The sequence below is a fragment of the Megascapheus bottae genome, chromosome 10 (genome assembly GCF_031878675.1).
Source record: "Megascapheus bottae isolate mThoBot1 chromosome 10, mThoBot2.hap1, whole genome shotgun sequence".
NCBI classification, from domain to species: Eukaryota; Metazoa; Chordata; class Mammalia; order Rodentia; family Geomyidae; genus Megascapheus; species Megascapheus bottae.
Window position 1 is genome coordinate 1,723,814 of NC_143518.1, and position 22,414 is coordinate 1,746,227.

Here is a 22,414-nt window from a genome sequence, read left to right on the forward strand (position 1 = left end):
CTTTTCCCAGCATTCCGTTGCTTTAGCCTGTAAATTTTATTATATGACAGACCCTTAATACTATTCTACCAAAGTTTCTGGAACTGGTTCTCCATCACTCCAAATGCCAGTGTCACAATCCCATTATCATACCTGTGTATGCCAGCACTCTGTGATTTGGATACTCAATATAGAGTGGAAAGTGCAGGCTTGCTCTAACAACAGCTTGCATAGCGTGACATTATGAGCCTTAATGACATGTCCCTGTTCTAGGCTCTACTTAGAAGTATAAAAGCACATTTCTCTCATTTTAAAAAAAATGCCCCCATAGCTTTGCTTACACTATAGACTATGAGGCCAACACCAATTAGACTGAAGGAAAGTGAGAGTATTTCTGTTGGCTTAAATTTCCTCACAGTGATGGAAAGACAAGAAGAGGAATTTTTTATTGATAATTTAGCATCCATTGGAAATGCTAATATTTCTCCCAAACCAGTCTAGCTTTGCTGGAAGTATTTCTACTTCTTTTCTACTACTTTTCTACTTCCCCTTCCTGTGTATCTCAAACCCTCCCCTCCCTCATTCTCAGATGTTCTCATGGTGAGTTTTGTCCACTCATATCACTAAGACTGGTAGATACTGGAGGCTGTAATGTTGCCTAGAGGGAGTGAGGAGTGGGTAATGGGCTGTACTGGAAACCTCAGCTCTACTGGGTAAGCTCTCCTGAGTAGGACTTTTGATGTGGATTTCCTCTGTGAGATTAGCAGAGAAATATATATGTATATATACATATATATATATATAGAGAGAGAGAGAGAGAGAGAGGGTATATATAGTATATATACACACATGTATTTTTTCTTATATATATTCTTACTCAAATATTGCTATGCTTAAAATGGCTGATTTCCCTCTTTGATTTAGTTGCTATTGGTAAAAGGAATAGCTCTTAAAATATGGTGGTGGCATGAAAATTATGAAATTATGTTTTCTGCATTTGGAATGAGGTGTGTGTGTGTGTGTGTGTGTGTGTGTGTGTGTGTGTGTTTACTGGGGCTTACAAAGTCTCGCACTCTAGTTTGGCTTCTTTGCTCTACTAGCTGGTCAGACCTCCACTTCTGGCCTCTTTGGTGGTTAAACTGGAGATAAGAGTCTCATCCTTTTTCCTGCCAGGATTGTTTTAGAACCATGATCCCCAGACCTTAGCTTCTTGGGTATCTAGACTTATAGGAATGCACATTGAGTGCCTGGCTCTTACTTTGGGAATGAATTTTAGCATTAAGGCAGTATAAAATGCTGCAAAAGAATTCCTTTGACTCTTGCAATAAACAGCTTGAACAGCATCAATTGTTTTTTCTAGAGGCTAGCACTCTACCACTTGAGTCACAACTCCACTTCTGGGTTTTTGGTGGTTTATTGGAGAAGAGAGTCTCATGGGCTTTCCCGGTCGGGCTGGCTTTGAACTGTGATTCTGGGATCTCGGCCTCCCGAGTAGCTAGGATGAGAGGTGTGAGAGACCAAGCGTCAGGCAACAGCGTAGACTTTCGTTACTCGTTTTCTGGGTATGGTTGTCTGTATACGGAGACGAAACCATCGCAACTATTTAAACAGAAGGGATTTAATAGAAAGTGCTAAGGACTAGGAATGTAGGGATTCAGTCGTTAAGGAACGCAGTGCGGGTAGTGGGAGGGGCAGGGACAACGGCTGCTCTTTCGGGCTGCAGTAGGATCAACGGGAAAAGGGACTCGAGCTATGAAAGCCTAGAAGTCCCCAATGGAAAAGCCTGTCAGAGCTTCAAGGACGGTGTCCGTCTGTCCGCAGGGAAAGGTCAGGAAGTGTGGATTTACAAATGTTGGAAGGAACATGAACTCAGCAGCTGCTCAGAACACAAATGCTGCTTTGGGAACTTAAATGGTGCTGGAGGGGTGCGCTTAGCACCTACAACCAGATAGGAAGCTTTTCTAAAGGAGTGGCGCTTCCTAGCCCAGGTGCCAGCCTCAGACAGCGCATACAGAGCTAGGGCGCAGAGTGCAGGTGTGACACACTCATCACTGGCACAATAATGCTCCTCTCTTTGAAAAGCTCCTTTAAAAAAACTGTCATTTTCTTGTATTCAGTATTCATTTAAAAACTTGTTTCTTAAAATATTACTAGGCAAGAGGAAAGTGCTGCATATGAATCTTTCTTTGTGATGGACCTGGGGCTGGAAATTGAGACCGAGGCACTATCTTTGAGCATATTTTGTTCAAGATTGGTACTATACTGCTATAGAGCCACAAGCTGGCTGCACTTGAGACTTTTTGGTAGTTTTCGAAGGTAAGAGTCTCACTGAACTTTTCTGCTGAGACTGGCTTCGAACTTGTGTCCTCAGATCTCAGTCTTCTAAGTAGCTAGGATTATAGACATGAGCTACCAGCACTGGGTTTTGAATCATCTTTTTAAGAAGCCTTTTAGAACTTATACTATTTTCTTTTTGAAAAAAGTGTTTAAAGGCTTTATTAATCTTGTCTTTAGACATTCAAATATTTCTGATTTTCAGGAAAAGCACATATTTTAATAACTCAAGTTAGCTCTCAAAATATACCCTTCAATGAAGAATTCTCTAATGAAAATAGAATTTTAAAATTTGAAATATCACTGGTATTCATTCATTTTTACCAAGACACAAGCTATTATTAAATCTATATTATTAAGATACACATAAAATTCTATCAAAATTTTATATGAATAAGCAAGCTCTTAAAAAATCAGCTAAATGGCCAGGAGTTTGGCCTAGTGGTTTAGTGCTTGTCTAGCATGCACAAAGACCCGGGTTTGATTCCTCAGTACCACACACATAAGAAAAATCAGAAGTGGTGCTGTGGCTCAAGTGGTAGAGCGTTAGTCTTGAGAAAACCCAAGGACAGTGCTCAGTCCTCAGTCCAAGCTCCAGGACTGGCAAAAAAAAAATCAGCTAAAATTAGCTGGGGACTAAGTGGCTTATGCCTATAATCCTAGCTACTCAGGAGGCTAGGATCTCAAGCCAGCCCAGATGAGAAAGTTTGGGAGACTCTTATTCCCAACTAAGTACCAAAATAATAATAATTAAAAAAAAACGCAAAGACAATGCAAGCCCTGAGTTCAAGCCTCAGGACAGGGGAAAAAATAAAATGCAGTTAAAATAGAAGCGGATATCTCTTATGTGTGAAGATTATCTAATTGTCTAATTATATGGTGGCTTCAGCACTTAGCAAGGACCCAAATCTATTTGGTCTCTGTCTTACCATGTGGTACATCATTGTAATCTGGCCCAATATAGATGTTACAGTTCAGACTCTACATCTGTGTTCTAAGAATCACCATGAAGAAAGAAAGAGAAGTAACCAGGTAGTCTCTGACTTTTCTTCTCCTATTTTCTTCTTTCTTTTTGGTACTGGGCTTAAGTTTAGGGCCTTCAGCTATTGCTTATGATTTTTCTACCCTAGCTTGACAATTTACTACTTGAGCCACACCTCCACTTTCGGCTTTTTATTTGTTGTTGTTGTTAATTAGAGATAAGAGACTCATGTATCTATCTGTCCAAGCTGTCTACGAACAGTGATTCTCAAGTCTCAGCCTCCTGAGTAGCTAGGATTACACATGTGAGCCAACAGTGCCCCATTCTGCTCCTAACTTTTCAAAAGCATCTTACAAGGCCTACCAATTCTTCCAATAACTACAAAGGAATTCATAGACTTTCACCTAAAAATAAAGGCTGCATTAATTTGAGAAAATTGGGCAGCATTGCCATTAGCTATGCTTGCCAGACTCTTGGAGAGGTATTACTCACCAGTCATTAGCCTTGGCGTGAAGGAGTCTATCAGTTCCTTTTTGAAAACAGACTTCATATGTGAGAAAGACCAGAGCATTATAAGGATTTTAGCCTGAAAAAGGTGTAAGCTGTTGAGTGATATGAAGAATATTGGAAACAAGCCAGCTCTATTTTAGAGTTTCTTCCCAGGCAATATTAGCCTCAACACATTTACAGTTGTTTTTTTACTTAAGGATTTCAGTTTGTGCCAGTTGCCAGGGGCTCATGCCTGCTAGTCTTAGCTACTCAAGAGTCTGAGACATGAAGATCCAGGTTCAGAGTCAGCTTGGGAAGAAAAATTTAGGAGATTCTAATATCCAATTAGCGAAAAGTTTAGGAGATTCTAATATCCAATTAGCCAGCTAAAAGCTAGAAGTGGAGCTGTGGCTCAAGTAATAGAATACTAGCCTTGAGCAAGAAAGCTAAAGACAGTTCAAGCCCCAGTACTGGCAGAAAAAAAATCAGATTTGATAGTAACAGAAGAGGGACCATCCTATTTACTTTTATTCCAAAGAACTGAATTTGGATTGTATTTTTTTCACCTCTCTTAGAGAAACACCTCTTAATGCCAAAATAGGTTTTAGATTTCCATGGTTATTATATTCAGCTTTGTGAGTTTGTTTCTCTCTTCTCAGGAACCCCAAAGGGAATGGAAAAATGGCATCATATTGATAAAACATAAGCCTTCCAAGACATTCTTTAAATGGCCAATGTGCAAATATGGTCAAAATGGATGACTCAGGCCAACAAAGTGCAGATTGCTTTGCAGATGCTTGGGGTGAGGCTGGCTGGCTTTGCGAAGTGGTTTTCTGTATAAACTAGTAACATTGCTTTATGATGTGTCTCGGCGACAGGCCAGTTTCTTAAGTGATTTAAGTAAGTTATGCATTTTGTATCTTCCAGTCCTTTTGCTTTTCAAATGAACCTATAGGGAACAGCATCTGATCCTGCTGGGCCATGGCACATTGCCTTAGGAGAATCACTGGCAGAAAGTGAAGGAACTTCATTTGTTTCCAACATCAGTTGTTTCCTCATCTTTTATTTTCACCTGTACTAGGGCTTGGGCACTGCCCTTTAGCTTATTCACTCAAAGCTGATGCTTTACCTCGAGAGCCACAGCTCTGCGTCCAGCTTTTTTGTTGGTGACAGTCTCATGGACTCTTCTGCCCAGGTTGGTTTTGAACTACTATCTTAAGATCCCAGGATCCCGAGTAGCTAGGATTACAGGTGTGAGCTACAGCACTTGACTACTCCTCATTTATATCTTCACTCATGGTAGTACATTTCAGCAAGAAAGGGATGGTAGAAAAGGCAACCTGAAGATTCCAATAGAATTTTACAGTGGTTGATGGTGCTTGCTGCAGAATCCTGAACAAGAACTTCCCTAATCAAAGTAGTGGGGCAGCTGCAAACTGAGCCTCACCTGGCATTTTGGGTGACTCTGTCTTTGGGCCTGCATTCCTTATAAAGGCTAAACTTCACCGTGTCAGGTCTGAGGCACCCGATGCCTGTTCACCCTCTCCTTTTCTAGCTTCTTGTACAGGTCTTCTTAAGAACTTCAGGGAGTGGCCAGGAGTTTGGCCTAGTGGTAGGGTGCTTGCCTAGCATGCACAGAAACCTGGGATTAAATCCTCGGTACCTCATACATAGAAAATCTGGAAGTGGTGCTGTGGCTCAAGTGGTAAAGCTCTAGCCTTGAAAAAACCCAAGGTCAGTGCTCAGGCCCTGAGTTCAAGCCCCAGGACTGGCAACAAAAAGGAGCCTCAGGGAAATCAGGGAGAGTCCATGTTGTATTTTACTCAGTAAAGTACCAGAAAAATTATAAAGAGAACAAAATCAAGTGATTGCTCTACATAAGGAGAAACTGGTGTATGGTTCTCTAGTTTCTTCAGAGAACCAAGTGTTCCCGTTCATTCCTATGAGGCACAGGGATAGTACTTTAAAACCAGGATAAAACTAAGAAGAAGCTCTAAACCAGGATAAAACTAAGAAGAAGTTCTATCAGAATTTAGGCAGCTTGATTCTTGGGAAGTGCCATATACTGGAGCCAAAGAGACCTGGAACTGATTCATAGTTCTGTTAGTTAGAAACTGTCTCAGGCAAATTACTTACCTAAGTTACAGCTTGTTTATAAAATTGAAATAATCATACCTGCCTCATCATCATTTGAGAATGAACTGAAATTATGAATATAAAAAGTCAGCGTAGTTTCTGGCACATATCTGACTTTTAAAATAAATTCTATGCCGTTACCACAGTAGAAAGGACATTGAAGAGTTTCTGGAGAAAGTTATGGGGCTTTCTCAGAATTCTAAGGGAGGGGCAGATTTTGTGTGTGTGTGTGTGTCAGAGAGAGGAGAGGAGAGAGAGAGGGAGAAAGGTAGGGAGGGAGAGAGGGAGAGGGAGAGAGGCAAACAGCAAGAGGAAATTGAGGGAAAGGAAGCTTCTTTACTGCATATATTCTTCTGATCCATCTTCAGTACTTTTAATTCCTGTAACTTCCTCATGTCAGGGAAAATAGGAAAGCAAATCAGAAGAGCATTGGTGATCAAGAAATAGGAGCCAAGAAAACAGGGTGGTTCGGGGATATTTTATTCACGTGCTGATTAAGATCTAATGAAATTTTTTAACCTTATTTCTGAGGCTCACAGATTCACTTTGATTTCAGGATAGTACTGATCAAGTGATAAATTTCCCGGAGTCTCATTTTCTCTGCTGGCTACTCTACTTTGGGCCAGAACATTCTTTTGTCACATGTTAATATCACTGTCTCAGGCACTGTCAAAATGAAGAATAACATTTTTTTTGTGCCAGACCTGATCTGATACTTTCAACTGCAAAGATTCAAACCTTCCCTGGCACTGAAACACAGGAACAAGGCTCAGACCTCACAGTTCTTTGTGTCTATTATAATCTCAGAGCCAAATGTTTCCATAGAGCCTGAGCTCTTGCCCTGCATGAGCTTATGTTTTCCATGCTGTGCAAGATCCCATTCTCCCCCACTCCACCCCACCCTGATAAAGTGACGCTTCCACTGCAGTCTCAATACATGCTTTTGAGTCCCAAGTCCTGATCTGGGGCATCTGGGGTACCCAGGAAATAAAAATTCTTGAGACTTCTAAAGGCAATCATTCTTAGGGCTAGATCATCTACGGGGCATAAAAGTAATGCATGAATTTCCTCAATATAAAAACACTTAAGCTTTTTTTTTCTGCCCATAATGAGATCTTCTTTTTTTGGGCCCTTTTTCTAGTTTGTTTTAGAAGAATAGTGGCTTATAGGTGTTATATATAGCACTTAAGAAAGAGTGTCAAGTAACCCTTGGACATTTTCATACCAGATGTGAGAAGGTGGGAGTTTTCCCACCAGAGTTCTTCACTTAAGGTCCAAGGTCAAGAATTCTGTGGTGCACTGCTTCTCAATTTCAATGCATAGCAAAGCTGGATGCTGATGGCTGGTGATACCTGTCATCCTAGTTACTTAGGACTCTGAGATCTGAGGATCATGGTTCAAAGCCAGCCCAGGTGGAAAAGTCTGTAAGATTCTTCTATTTCCAATATACCTGCAAAAAGCCAGGCCCAATGGTAGAGTACCAACCTGGAATGAAAGCACTAAGTAAGGGTACAAAGCTCAAGCACATGTGCACGCAAGCACCCCCTCCCACATACATACAATGCAATTAAAATCGACAACTTTCAACAACACTGATTTTACTTTTAGGACTACAAATTATATTGTTTGCTTTTTTATTTATTTTATTAGTTTTTCTACTTAAAAAACAACAACACCCTGAGATGCTTCAATGGCTCACACCTGTAATCCTAGATACTTGGGAGGCTGATATCTGAGGTTTGAAGCCAGTTTGGGTAGGAAACTCCATCGCATTATTTTTTTAATTTTTTTATTTTTAACTGTTATTATAAAGGTGATATACAGAGCAGTTACAGTTATATAAGCCAAGTAATTAGTACATTTCTTTTTGAACATTGTCCTATTTTCCCCCAGCTTTTCCCTTCTGACCCCTCCCAAGTTGCACAGCTCATTTTCAACATAGAGTCTAGTGATATCACTACTACATTTGTTCACCTTTTGACAGGCCATTTCTGTGCTCCCCCTTATTCTCTCTAAAACAGATAAGCTTACATATAAGACAAAAGACACAAAAATCAAAAACAGTGACAAAAGAGAAAAAGAAAAAAGAAAAATCACAAGAAAACTGTTATTTCCATTCCTTGTACTTAATTTTAATAAACACAATTTTATATGGTATGCATATAGCTACTAAGCCTTTAAAAATGTCTTCTGAGAATACCCTCATTTGATTTCACTGAGTGAATATCTACAGTTCTATAGTATTTATGTTGAACTGTAATCGTTTTGCTATTTCACCATCTAGTGTGTTTACTTGTAGATTTATAGACAACAAACAAGGGAAACCATTCAGCCTATGTTTCTTTGGGTTTGGCTTACTTTAATTTTTTCCAAGTCTTTCTATTTCCTTATGAACGGTACAATGTCATTCTTTCTGATGGAAGTATAGAATTCCATTGTGTATAAATACCACATTTTCTTGATCCATTCATCTACTAAGGGGCATCTGGTTTGATTCCATATCTTGGCTATGGTAAACAATGCTACAATGAACATAGTTGTGCTGGTAGCTTTAGTGTGGCCTTATTTGTATTTTATTGAGTAAATGCCCAAAAGTGGAATTGCTGGGTAATAGGATATCTCTATGTTTAGTCTTTTGAGGAACCACCATACTGCTTTCCAGAGTGGTTGAACAAGTTTACATTCCCATCTATTGTGTAGTAGAGTTCCATTTTGGTTGTATCTAATAGATGATATTTTAGGCCATAAAGAAAATCGGTGTAAATTCAAAATAATTGAAATAATTCCCTGAATCATATCAGATCACAATGAAATAAAACATTAGAGTTCAACACCAAAAACCATCCCAGAAACTTCCCTAACTCAGGGAGACAAAACAATACATTGTTTAATGACTAGTGGGTCATTGAAGAGATTAGAGTGGAAATGCAAATGTTTATGGAATTTAGCAAAAATTAACATCCAGGATACAAGCTCTTTTGGGACAGAGCTAAGGCAGTCCTCAGAGGAAAATTTATAGCTCTGAGTTCCTACATTAATAAATTAGAGAACTCTCACACCAACACTTTAATAATGCACCTGAAGCTCCTTGAAAAACAGGATTAAGCCAAAACCCCAAACCAGTAGAAGCAAACAAATAAAAAAATTAAATCACAAATAAATGACTTAGAGGCTAAAAAAACATAGAATCAACAAAACAAAGAGTTGGTTCTTTGAAAAAAGTTAACAAAATTAACAGACCCTTAGCAAATCTGATAAAGAAAAAAGAAAACACACCCAAATAAAATTAGAGATGAAAATTGGAACAACAAAAGAGAAACAAGCAGGGTGCAGTACATTATAAGGGAATACTTTACATGGGACTCATATCCAATTAAGCACCAAAAAGAATTGTAACTGTGTTTCAAGTGGTAGAGTGCTAGACTTGAGAGGGAAAAAAATCTCAGTTACAGCACTCAAGCCCTAAGTTCAAGCTATACTCTTTTCCCTCTCCTCCCCAACACACACTAACAAGTCCACAGGCCTCATGGAATTGTCAAAGGATGCCACGACACAAAAGATTGAGCCATTGGTGAGGTAGGAAGATGCTGTGGCATCTGAGGAGTCTTTCCCCGTGATCTGTTGACTTTAGGGATTTCATTTTCACTGCTCATTTCTCCATGGTGTCCTCACCCTGGACTTGGACAGCGCTCCCTGTGTTTATGCTAAGTTCAAATGATCAGTCCTTCTTTGGTCTGAACACACATTTCCATTAAGTAGCAGTAAAATCTGTATATTCATTTGTGACATGATTTCTTTTTATTAAATTATATATGCGGGTCTCTATATTAGCCAAGGAGGTTTTAAAGCCATTTTTTTAAAAGTATTGCTTTTTATCATCTTATTATCTAAAGGGTATATAATAACAACTTGATTTCTGTCTTCCCCCCAGATCCTGGAGACATCGGGGGTTTAGGGGGGACTTTCCAGGACTCCAGGCTGTGGCCTGCAATGATTGCTCTGAGTCACCGGCTTTGGGCTGAAGATTCTGGCCAGGATGTGGAACCCCCAGGCATCCAAGCTTGCTAAATTCCATGTTAAGCACGGGCCCGGGTCGAGTCTAGCCTGAAATCAGAGCAAGAGCTAGAGGAGCCTTCTCTGCTCATGGAAAGAGGAAAAAAGAAGAAAATTCCCAGCAAACTCCAGCAAACCTTCTACCGCTCCAAAGAATCCACCTTCTTTATCAACCGCGCCACTCTACCCAGTGACTCTCATTCTACCGAGAGCGTCAATCTAGGGGAAAAACTCACAACAAACGCTCTGACAAGCAGGCCTGGAACGGTGATTTTGTCAAAAGGGACGAGCAGAAGTATGTCCGAGAGGCAGCTTCAGCCTCCTGTCATCGCATCCCGCAGGCCTGGCTTTCACGTCTGTTACATCTGTGGCCGAGAGTTCGGGTCCCTCTCTATAGGCATCCACGAGCCCCAGTGCTTGGAGAAGTGGCGCATTGAAAACAGCAAGCTGCCCGCGAACCTGCGGCGTCCAGAGCCCTCCAAACCGCAGCCTGTGGGCCCCAGCGGGACCGGTGGTCTTCAGGCTGCAAACGAGGCGGCATTTCAGAGTGCCCAAGCCCAGCTGGTGCCCTGCATGTGGTGTGGCCGCACCTTCTTGCCAGATCGCCTCCTTGTTCACCAGAGAATCTGTAAGCCCAAGAGTGGGGACCTGCAAGCCCCAAACTCCAACAGTTCTCAGGATCTTACTGGCCCCCAAAACGCTTCCAGCGGCGTTCCAGGCCAACCGAGGATGCTTATCTGCTATATTTGTGGTAGGGGATTTGGCACTCAGTCCCTTCCCATTCACGAGCCCAAATGCCTGGAGAAGTGGAAAGTAGAAAATGACCAGCTCCCTAGGGAGCTGCGCCGGCCACTCCCGCAGAAGCCACAGCCCCTTCCAACTGGACAGCCTCGTCAAGAGGGGACAAACGCAGCCCAGCTTGTACCCTGCCCAAACTGTGGCCGGACTTTCGCACCAGATCGCTTGCTGGTACATCAGCGAAGCTGTAAAGCTCAGCCGAGTGGAGCAAAAGTTCCAAATGTGACACTGGGAAATAAAGGTGGCCTCGATGCATCCATGTACCCCAAGCAGCCAAGGAATGTGCCTGCGCCCAGTGTGACAGACAAGGTAATTCATGCCAGGTAGGACACAGTAGGGTTTCCCGGTGTCCACTCTGCCTCTGGGGGAATGAGAGAACTTTCCAGAACTGGCCAACTCATCTCCTAGAATGCCCCTCCCCAACCCGCAACTTCCTCCGGCCTCAGTGCAGCCATTTCAAGTGGACCTCCCCCCCTCCCCAATAGATCCTCTGATGGACTCCAGGGCCTGCCACCAGTCTTTCGACAAAACAGATGACAGAGCCTCCGGGGCCGACAGGTTCTTCTTCCTCTTCTGCTTAAAGGAAGTGGACATTTTTTCTCCTTGATCCCCCTCATAACAGCAATCCCTAGGGGAGACTGTTCTTTGAAAATGACTCAATGCTGTGGCTACATTTCAGAGCTATAATTCCCATTCCAACGGCCAATATTTACTGCTGGTTTACTTTAGTCATCTACCTTAGGAATTCAGTTTGGGCAACGGTGCATTACATTGAGCTTATCTTACAAAAATAGAATCTGTGTCAAAAACCTCGAATGATTTTAGCAGTAATTAACCAGTGGAGTGCTTGCAGAAAGACATACAGATACAGCATGCTTTGGTTTAGAATATGAATTTGTCTATGTAATTAACCATTGTAGAGAAACTGAAAACAAGTAATGTACATACATGGTTCTGCTCTGTCCCTGGTGTGGAAACTGTTCACAGAGCCCAAACCCAATCTTGATCGTTCTAAACAAGCATAACCACAGATGGCCCCAGCCCGTGTGTTGGGGAGGTACTAAACTCTTCCCTGAGGTCTTATAATAAGCCAGGATTGGGTGGGAATGTTTTTGAGGGTGGACACCTGCAAGACAGCATATGATCACAATTCTTTGATCACTGAGCCAGTGAGTGGATGCATATATTACAGAATATCAACTCCTGTGAAACAGGAGCTGATGTCTCATTGGTTGAATATCTTGATAACAATAGTCCCTACAACATTTAGACCATTAAATTTGACTGTTTTAAGGAAACAAAGATTATTCAAACTATTGTTAAAAAAAAGATTAAATCAGAGACACTGGAAGGGGGGAATGGAGGGGATGTGCCTCTTTGTTTTTAATCTAATTAAAATAGTCCTTGTTCCTAAGTTCCATACTTAGAATAAAATGATTGTGGACTGAAGATTCCAAGACAATGATTCCAAAGCTCAAGAGTCAGACTAACATATGCTGGGCAAGTTTTCCAATGAACATCGAAGAAAAAATATAAACCCAGCTGGTTTCTTTGCTTTGTGAAAACCCAAGTATGCCACGGGCTTCAAGCTGATCTTATAAACACAGATCCGCTCTCCCCATCTTCGGGTTGTTGCTTTCCTTCCAAAGTGTGTGGAGTCTGGGAGGAGAGAGTGAAAGGAGCTGTGACTGGGCTGCAAAGCACACAGCCCCTCTGCATTCTCATACACAGTCCTGCTTCCTGCTTTTATGCACTGCACTCAAATGGTCTCATGACAGATGCAGAGCTAGCCAGGCCTGCGGTCAGGATTTGACAAAGTATACAAAGAATGTAACACATACACATACTTGGTGTCCAATCTCTGAGCCAACAGGCTGAGCACAGTGTGTTCTCTCCACTACAGGAGGCTGGCCCAGCACACAGCATCACAAAAAGACACCTTCCTGACTCACTGGGTCACCAGGACAAGAGAGTGTTGGGAGTGGCTAAGAGGGGCTGCTTGGTGACTCGGGAATGTAGAGGGTGGAAGGGCGCACTTAGAGGCCATACTTTGTCAGACTACACCCAGTCCTGTTTCCAGACCCCCACTGTCACATGTGTGCTAACCCTTTGGGGATCGTAAATTCATTAGTGAGGACAGATCATGCAACATCAAATTCCTGTATACGTCAGACTGAAAGCAACGTTGGGCTAATTAAAAATTGCTTGGCTTCAGAAAAGTAAAGGACTTTTATGATCTACCAGTTTTATCCCTTCTCTAGATTAGACATTTGTCATTCCACAGTGCTTTTCAACAGAGAGCCTGGGTTGATTGTGTTTGCTTTGGTTTTTTTCTTCATTCACAACTTGATAGTGCTGTGAATCATTAGATTCTCCTAAAGAACATTGCCCTATACATGATTAAATTTCATCAGTGCATCTGCCCATGACTGCTGACTTTTGGCTGACTGTGGCATGCATGCATTCCTTTCTACAATGAAGAAGTTTGCTTCCTTTCTTCTGAGGCTGACTCAAGTTTTTTTTCTAGACTCCTTCATCGGATTCTGCACTAGAATCAGCTAAGTTGTCTGATGATCACAAGGGGTTCAATTTGAAGTCAACTGAAGGAAAAGACTCAGAACCATGATTGCTGTACTTGGCAAACAACACATGCCATGTGGATGACAATGACTGTTTTGCTGGCAGGGTGTGATACCCTCAGCAGGGAATGTTCCTCCAAGATGGGCTGGGTTACTTCATGACACAGATGCTCCTGCCGTCTTTTTTTGTGCCAGTTTGGAGCCTTGAATTCAGGCCCCTTGGTCTCCCTTGACATTTTCTACTCAAGGCTGGCCCTCTACCACTCGAGCCACACCCCAACTTCCAACTTCTGTTATCTTCCAATCAGATCTGAGCCCCAACAAACACCAGAAAGACATACTATCCTCCAAAACTCAGTGCACATCTCGCTTTGTGTCCTCTAATCACTATATTTGAATTGTCCCAAATATCTGTACTGCAAAGCCAGATTTCTTCCTTCTGTCCTCACAGGAATGTCATGAAGGACACCAAAAGTGTTTTTAAGGAGGAAATCAATTCCAGCACGGAACTATATATTTCGAGGGTGTGACTGTTCTGGGCCTTGCTTGTTCATGAGCAGCAGAAGTCTTCTGATTGTTTTTTCCCCTCTGAAAAAGAAAAGTCAGGGGCCAAGAGCACTCAGCCTAGTGGTAGAGTGCTTGCCTAGTATGTATGAAGCCCTGGGTTTGATTCCTAGGGACCACATACACAGAAAAAGCCAGAAGTGGCACTGTAGTTCAAGTGGCAGAACACTAACCAGGCCCTGAGTTCAAGCCCAAGGACTGGCAAAAAACAAAACAAAACAAAAAAAAAACTGGCTGAGTAATATGTAATTTAGCAAGAATTAAAAGATAGACTGTATTTATTGTATTTATCAACTGTTTTGTTACATGGCAACTCTCTCATACAACTATTTAAAAAAAATTTAAAAATTTGTTATTCCAGATGAAACTTTGGTACATGATGAAGAAAATTAGCGAACATTATTCCTGAGATTATTTTATATTCATTTAGTAAGAAATTTTCTAATCAATGATGGGGAATATAGAATTTATTATTCCTTACTTGAATGAAGAGACTTTAATATTTGCCTTAATGTTTAGTTGTTTTCTGGGAGCTGATAATTTATTGTTTAGCTTTAGAACCTTGCAGGCTATTGGAGCACATGCTGATAAAATAAAGAAATATAACTACCAACTACAATAGAACCCTTTCACTAGGCAGTGATGCTTGGAGTTATTTTCTCAGGATTTTGCTGGTAGCATATGAAAGACTGTCAATAAAAATTTGTGTCCCATAGAGAAATTGAAAAGCAGACATTATTTTCTTTAACTGTCATTATCTTCTTCACAAATGATTGCTAGTCTGAGCTCAGCTTTAACGCTATCTTTGGCATCCACCAAGGTCAAGTTTGAGTAAAAGTTCTTCAGACACATCTCCAGCATCTGGTGCTGCCACCTGGTGTTTTCTTTTAAAGTCATGTTTCCTACACTAGTAAGTTTATTATTGCCTTTCTCCTCTTTGTTTTACCACTATATATTTTTGAGGAAGTACTCTTATAATATGAACTCTGGCTAGAGATAGTTATATATCAGCAAGTTTTGAAATGCCAATCTAGTAAACCACCTCACTCTTTAAAGGAAAAGCTTTCTGTGCAATGTCACAGAAGGCAGGAAGGAAGTCTCACATTTCCATATTTTGGAGATGTACCTGTAGATCTGTGAAATAAGAATTTAGCATTGAGGTGTAGAAAGAGAAGGAAAGGAACTAATTTTATTCTGGTTTAAGGTCTTGCATGCTACTGTAACAAAATACTGGGGATGAGTGAAAGTAGTTCTTTTTTTTCTTTCCGTGTGTTTGTGTGTGTGTGTGTGTGTGTGTGTGTGTGTGTGTGTGTGTGTGTGTGTGTGTCTTGGGGCTTGAACTTGGCCTGGGCACTGTCCCTGAGCTCTTCAGCTCAAGGCTACCGCCCTATCTTTGAACCAAGCCCCATATCCCATTTTCTAGAGGTTAATTGGAGATAAGAGTCTCAGTTCTTTGCCTGGGCTGGCTTTGAATCTTGATCCTCACATCTCAGCCTCCTGAGTGGCTAGAATTACAGGCATGAGCCACCCTGCCCAGCTTTTTTTTTAATGGGTCATGGGGCTTGAACTCTGGGCTTGGGCACTGTCCCTGAGCTTTTTCAGCTCAAGGCTACCACCCTACCCCTACCGCCCTACCGCTACCCCAGGGCCTGGGCCTTGTCCCCGAGCTCTTCAGTGCAAGGCTACCACCCTACCCTTTGAGCAATAGCCTCACTTTCAATTTTCTTGTGATTTGTGACTGGGCTAGCTTTGAACCGGTATCCTCAGATCTCAGCCTCCTGAGTAGCTAGGATTATAGGCATGAGCCACAGCTCCTGGCTTACACTTATTTTTCGTAGCACTAATGGATGAAAAGTCCAAGGTCAAGGCACCAGTAAGATGTGTCTTAGTGTCTTACTGCTTCAAGATGGTGCTTCTTTGCTGCATGCCGTGGTGGGAAGATGGCAGAGTGAGCGAGTGCTCCCTTCAGCTTCAAGCCTTCTTGCAGTGGTGCCGGTTCCATTTGCCAGGAAGAAGCTCTTCTGACTTGCCACTTCTTAGGATCAACATTGAGTTTTGGAGGGAGATCTTTATTCAAACCATAGCCCTTGGTGATTAACATTTATGTCTAACCTATTTTATGTGTTACTATAAGATAGATACTAATTGCCCTAATATCCAGGTGGAAAGACTGAGGTTATGCAGTACTTTCTCAGTTACCTTGGGGGTTCGCAGATACCAGAGTCAGGTCTCTCTAATTTTCAGAACTCATATATTTTTCACATATTTTTATTGGAATTAATAGAGGGGTTACATTATATTCACCAGACAGAAGGTGCATTACTTCACATACCCTTTCTCATGTCTTGGTCCCCATTTCCCTCCTCCCACCCCCACCCCTCATCTTGTTTCCCCCCCATCCCTATCCAACTTCAAATAACCAAATAGGCATATATACAATATATCAAATAACTAGGTGAAATATTGGAATATGAAGTAACCAAGGACAGCAAAAGAGATGAGAGATAACATAGTACATTAAGGACAACCATCACTCATTATATGACTTTTCTTTCTATATTCTGGAGGTCCTTTCATTTAGGATCATTCTATATGGCCTTAGGTTTTGTTCTATTGTAAATCTCTGCTAGGAGAGCCCAAGGTTTCTACTGATTATGACAAATGATGGAAACCACTGAGCGTATGTTCCTTTGAGTCTGGCTTACTTCACTTAATATGATTTTTTCTAAGTCTTTCCATTTCCTTACAAATGGGGTGATGTCGTTTTTTTTTTTCTGACAGCAGCATAGAATTACATTGTGTATAAATACCACATCTTGTTGATTCACTCATGAACTGAGGGGCATCTAGGTTGGTTCCATATCTTTGCTATGGTAAATCGTGCTGCAATGAACATCGTTGTGCTAGTGGATTTAGTATGTCCTTGTTTCTGGACGATTGGGTAAATGGCAAGTAGTGGAATTGCTGGGTCATAGGGGAGTTCTATGGTTAGCCTTTTGAGGAACTGCCATACTGCTTTCCATAGAGGTTGAACGAGTTTGCACTCCCACCAACAGTGTAGTAGTGATTCCTCCTGGCGGCATTCCCTCCAGCATCTGTTGTTACTAGATTTCTTGATCCTGGCCATTCTACCTGGAGTGAGGTGGAATCTTAGAGTTGTTTTTATTTGCATTTCTTTTATGACCAGAAATGTTGAGCATTTCTTTATGTGTCTATAGGCCATTCTTATTTCTTCTTCAAAGAAGACTCTCTTTAATTCTCTGGCCTATCTTTTAATGGGATGGTTGTTTCCTTGGAGATTAGTTTGGGAGTGATTCAGTTTTTAGAACTCATATTTTTAAGGCACTGGGAAAGAGGCACAAGTGGCATAAATGTCAAGGCCATGGTGAATGGGGTTATAACTCAGTGCTATAACATGGCAGGCATGAGACCCTGGATTTTACCTCAGCATCTCCAAAAAAGTATGCATGGGGTGAGTAGCTACTTTCCAAGCTTCAGAATTAGCAGTCCAAGGATGCAAGAAGTTTATTTTTCAGTATTTTCCATTAGGCATTGGCCTACATACTAACTACCTAGTCATAGAAAGAATTAATAGACACAGCATGGTGTTTTATATCCTGTGGAGGAAATGTGAAATCATCCACACAGTCTGACAATGTATTACAGTAGGAGGATCTTGGTTTAGAGAAAATCTCAAGGAAGGACACGTTTCAGCTGCAACCCGAAAGCAAGGGTTAAGGAAACCATGAACAAAGCTGTAGGAGAAGGGAACCACTGTAACAGGAGACATTTGGACTTAGGCAACATATCCTAAAGGCTCTGAGGTGATAAAGATCATATAATGGTACCACAAAACTCACATGCAGCCAGTGCCTAACAAGGGAGGGAGAGGCGTATAGGATAAAGCTGGGTGTGTGTGTAGGGGGGGAAGCATGGATTTGTCTAGTTGCTCTTCACAGAGCAGAGTTCAATGGCTATCTCAGGAACTCAGGTAAGAGCTAAGGGCAGCTTAACCTATGTTCTTTGTAGCAAAGATAGAGATCGGGGGGCCGGGAGTCTGGCCTAGTGGTACAATGCTTGCCTAGCATGCACTAAGACCCGGGTTCAATTCCTTGGTACCCCACATACATAGCAAAAAGCCGGAAGTGGTGTTGAGGCTTAAGTGGTAGAGTGCTATCCTTGAGAAAGTCCAAGGACAGTGCTCAAGCCCTGAGCTCAAGCCCAGGACTGGCAAAAAAAGAAAGACAGAGATCAAATATGATTGGGTAGGTCTTGATGACTGTCCAGGTACAAATGATTTGAAAGGAAATCAGGAATCGTTCTAAGATTTCTCTCTTGAGCACTAGTTTTGTCATTTTATAAGATGGAAAAGATTTAAAGAAGGATCGGCCTCAAGGTATTCAGATGAATAATTTCACAGTGACCATACTGAATTGAAAATGCTTGCGAGACACTTCAGGAAGTTACACTGGGTGGGAGACTGAAACCCAGAGGAGAGGACTCTCCAGGAAAGTTGTGGTTTATTAACAAGTGCTTAATAGAAATCAGATTGTGGTTCAGAGTTCAGTGGTTCGTACCTTAGCTATTCAGGAGGCTGAGATCTGAAGATTGCAGTTCAAAGCCAGCCCCCGGGCAAGGAAAATTCTGTGAGACTGTTACCTCCAATTAACAACTAAAAAGGTGGAAATGCCATTGTGTCTCAAGTGGAAAAGTGCTACACTTGAGGAAAAATTTGAAGAGACAAGGCCCAGGCTCTGAGTTCAGGCCCAAGGACAACAAGCAAACAAACCATCAGACTGAGTATGGGCTTTGGAAAGTAATAAGAGTGAGCTTAGAAGCAGCTGGAGAATGAGTTAGGAAGTATTAGACAAATACCCAGAGAGTATGCTGCTGTAAAAGCTGAGCTCAGGGAAAATGTCTGGAGTGAGGATATAGGAAACAAGGCAGCACACTAAACAATTAAGCAAGATAAGGATCAGAAAATATCTATTTAATTTGGCAATGTGGATTTAGTTACTAACCTTCAGTGTGATAGAGGTTGTAGACTTAAGTGTTAAAGAGAAGGAATGCTTTGAGAACTTTAATCAGGGAGATGAAAGAAAGAAATTATAGGTATGTTAGCAATGGAGAGAGGTAGATTTCTTTATAAGATGGAAGCTTCTAGCCTACATTTGAATGAGAAGGATCATGAGCCAGTGGAGAGAGAAGGTAAAAGAACCAAGAGATCCAATCATGAAATGTGGAAAACATGGGGTGACCCCCTGCATAGGAAATTATGGTGCTGGTTTAAGCAAGAAGGATGCTTGGAAGTAGTCCAGGAGGATGTGGAAGAAGTTTGTATGTGATCAGCAAGAAGGTGGAGGAGCTGCAATCTGCGGTTTTACTTATTTTCTCAATGGAATGTCAAATGAATTTAGCAGATAATTGAGGGACAGAAAGGAGCTATTTTTTTTTTGACGGTTTGGGCTTGAGCTCAGGGCCTGAGCACTGTCCTTGGACTTTCTCAAGGCTAGAGCTCTACTATTTGAGCCTCAGCACCACTTCCAGCTTTTTTTTTTTCTATGTATGTGGTACCGAGGAATTGAACCTGGGCTTTCGTGCATCCTAGGCAATCACTCTACCACTAGGCTAAACTCCTGGCCCTGAAAGGAGCTAATTTTAAGAACTTCTTTAAGTGCACTGTCCCTTTCCCTACCATTTTGTTAAGCTAAGGTGGTGATATCAAGACTTAGGCCACCATTACTACTTGCCTCTGATTTCTAAACCCAGCCATAACTTGGAGTTCTTTGGAAATACTGGATAAAGTATTCAGTACCTCCAAGCTGAAGTTCTGACCCTTTCAATTGCCTCCAGTGGTTCTAGTTCAGAGGCTCAGCTGTTCTGATGTCAGCAAAAACCAGACTTGACGTCACAAAGTACCTTTTGATGATGCTGCAAATCAGGCCACATAGGTCCATCTGCATGGCCCATCTCTCCAACTTCCCTTGGGGCCAACCATGCCTGGATATCAGGGCAGCAATATAAGATCCTGTACTTCTCTGATGTACAGCGCCCAACAATAAGGTAATACAATGGGTTCTAAGAGCTGACTCAGGAGATTCTATGCATGTGTGTTCAGGATGTGGCTTATGTGAGTGATGGGTAGAGGTATAAATTTTAAAGCATCAGCATCAACAGTGACATTATCTTACGATAGAATCTAACATCTACCTATATAAACTGTAATCTACTATAATTATGTTTTTAAAAAATTGACCTCATCCTATACTTATACAAGAAGTATCTGTGTGTAGAAGACCAAAACAGGTACTAGTTACCTCTCTCCAAGCCAAGAGCCCCCAAACAAACATGTACAATCTTTTTAATTGTGTATCCTGCTTCTCTAGGAAGAAATAAAATACTACAACTTCTATAAGAAGATAGGATCGTGTCATAAGCCAAATATTATGCAGACCTAGAACGAACAATAATTGCAACATATTCTCCACAAGTTAACATAGCTTAGATGATTTTACTAATGCCAGGTGCTTAGGAACTCTTCATGTAATGGCTGAATGTGCATATGCATAGCTCTGGGAAATGAAAATTCCAAAGCCAACACTAAAATATTTCTGAAGATTCTTAGAAATCCCTCAAAGATGGAACTGTTCAGCCTGGAAGGAGACATTATTGAAATAGCAGTGATTGATACTTTCCAGAAACGACCCTGTACAAGATCAATTTGTAGAACAGAGATTTAAGACTTTACCTTCTGCTCTCTGTGTTATATCATCCTTCTTACAACCTCTTCTTTCTGTTTACCTCTTTCTGATTCTCTTGTATTTTAACAAAGTCCTACAAATTTTGTAAAGGTCTAATAAATCCAGTAATTTTCAAGTTTCTAGCATTCCTCTTGCAGGCTCCTGCTTGAATACCATGACCATAACTTTTTAAGAATCATACACATTTTAGTTTTTCTCCTTTTTATTTTAGGTTTCCAAATAGCATAAACTGAAAATATATACTTCATATGCATATATGTCTTGCTTTGTGTCATGAATAAAATCACATTAGAACGTGTTGAAAGTAAGGTATAAAAGCACAATGAGAAATATGCTTGCTTTATAGACATCAAGGATGTGAGAATTGGGCACTCTGCTATGACCTCATTTTCACTCCCCAAATAACACTCCCATCCCAGGCTACCTTCAAGCAGAAAAGGAGAAAACGAGTCCTAACTTAGAACTTCAGAAAAGATGGAGGCATGTGGCAGAGAGCAAAGATGGGAAAGTTCTGGGTCTAACAGCCATGATAGAAAAAGAAAAGAAAGCCATCTTAGAGTCCATGGTAGCCTTCTTTCCATGGAGAACTCTCTTTGTTGACTTCACTCTGGAGCTAGAAGTATTTATAATGAGACTTATGAACATATTAGGTGCTTAAAAAACAACTAAGTTCAGGCCAGATGATCTTTTCCTATTTGTCTAACTGTGCCTCCTGGTGGCTTTTTCTGTCTTTCCTTGATTCTGTTTTTCCTTTGCTCTGTAAGCCATGAGGGTGGGCTAGAGGCCTAAACACAAGGGATATCTTTCCTCGGGAGAAGTAATTCCCACCAAGAAATTTCATCTATCAATGTCTATTAAAGTACTGGGGTAGGGCAGCCAGAAAGCTTTCAGCTCCAGTGTGAAAAAAAAGGGGAAAAAATTAAATGTTTTCCTTTTAGGAGCATAGCTGGATATTTGGAATTAGTTATTTGACCTGCATTTTTATACTACATCTTAGAATCAACAAATAAACACCATATACATACACACACGCACATATATAGTTACCTACACAGCACACACATATGTATGTATGTACTTATGACATATACAGGCACTTGTTTATATACATTTGTGTATTTATGTGTATAGCTGTACATACACATACAATACACATAATCCAGTGCGCCTTTTTTAAAAGCAAGGTCTAGCAACAACTTTAATAGTAAGAGTTTCCCATTGTGTGAGAAGTGATGTATCCTCTGTCTGGAAATTGTAACTGTGACCCCCTCTATACATAGTAAGAGTTTCCAACTGAACAGGCAACTCAAAGTTGCAAAATAAAACTCTAAATCATAAGGAACGGGCTGTCCCTTATAGTTGACCCATAGACAGGCAGGGTTGGAAAATTCCTTTACGTGGTATCCAGTGATTTCCAAAAACAATTTTGTTTCAAACAATGATCCTTCCAGATGTTACATTTGGATAGAATTGTTTGAAAACACCAGAAGTAAATGAAACCCCTGTGGTTTCTAAAACAATCACATTCTAAAATTGTTGAGGTTTAAAGTTGAACTGGGCAGTTACTTCTGTATTTAAGAAAAGCTATTGGGGGGGGGGAGGGTAATGGGTACCAAGACATGTGAAAGGGTATCAATGTATGTGAATTAATGCACCTTCTATCTGGCAAATATCATGTAACCCTTTTATTAATTACAATAAAAATTAAAAAAAAGAAAAGCTATTTGTATTTTATATGC

At 41.0% G+C, this 22,414-nt stretch overlaps 1 protein-coding gene across 5 annotated transcripts in view; it reads left to right on the forward strand.

Annotated features, from left to right (window-relative positions):
* Positions 1-22,414, forward strand: part of Znf474 (zinc finger protein 474) — a 47,967-nt gene that overhangs the window by 13,028 nt on the left and 12,525 nt on the right. The window contains exons 1-3 of one of the 5 annotated variants that reach the window (XM_090340060.1): positions 1,665-1,806; positions 9,852-11,094; positions 11,257-11,580. In XM_090340060.1, coding sequence (XP_090196186.1) covers positions 10,064-11,094; positions 11,257-11,308 — 1,083 coding nt within the window. In that variant the 5' untranslated portion in view covers positions 1,665-1,806; positions 9,852-10,063 and the 3' untranslated portion in view covers positions 11,309-11,580. Of the gene's footprint in view, positions 1-1,664; positions 1,807-4,481; positions 4,587-9,851; positions 11,095-11,256; positions 11,581-22,414 lie in introns of those variants that run through there. The other 4 variants (XM_090340065.1, XM_090340063.1, XM_090340061.1 and 1 more) reach the window with 4 other exon arrangements.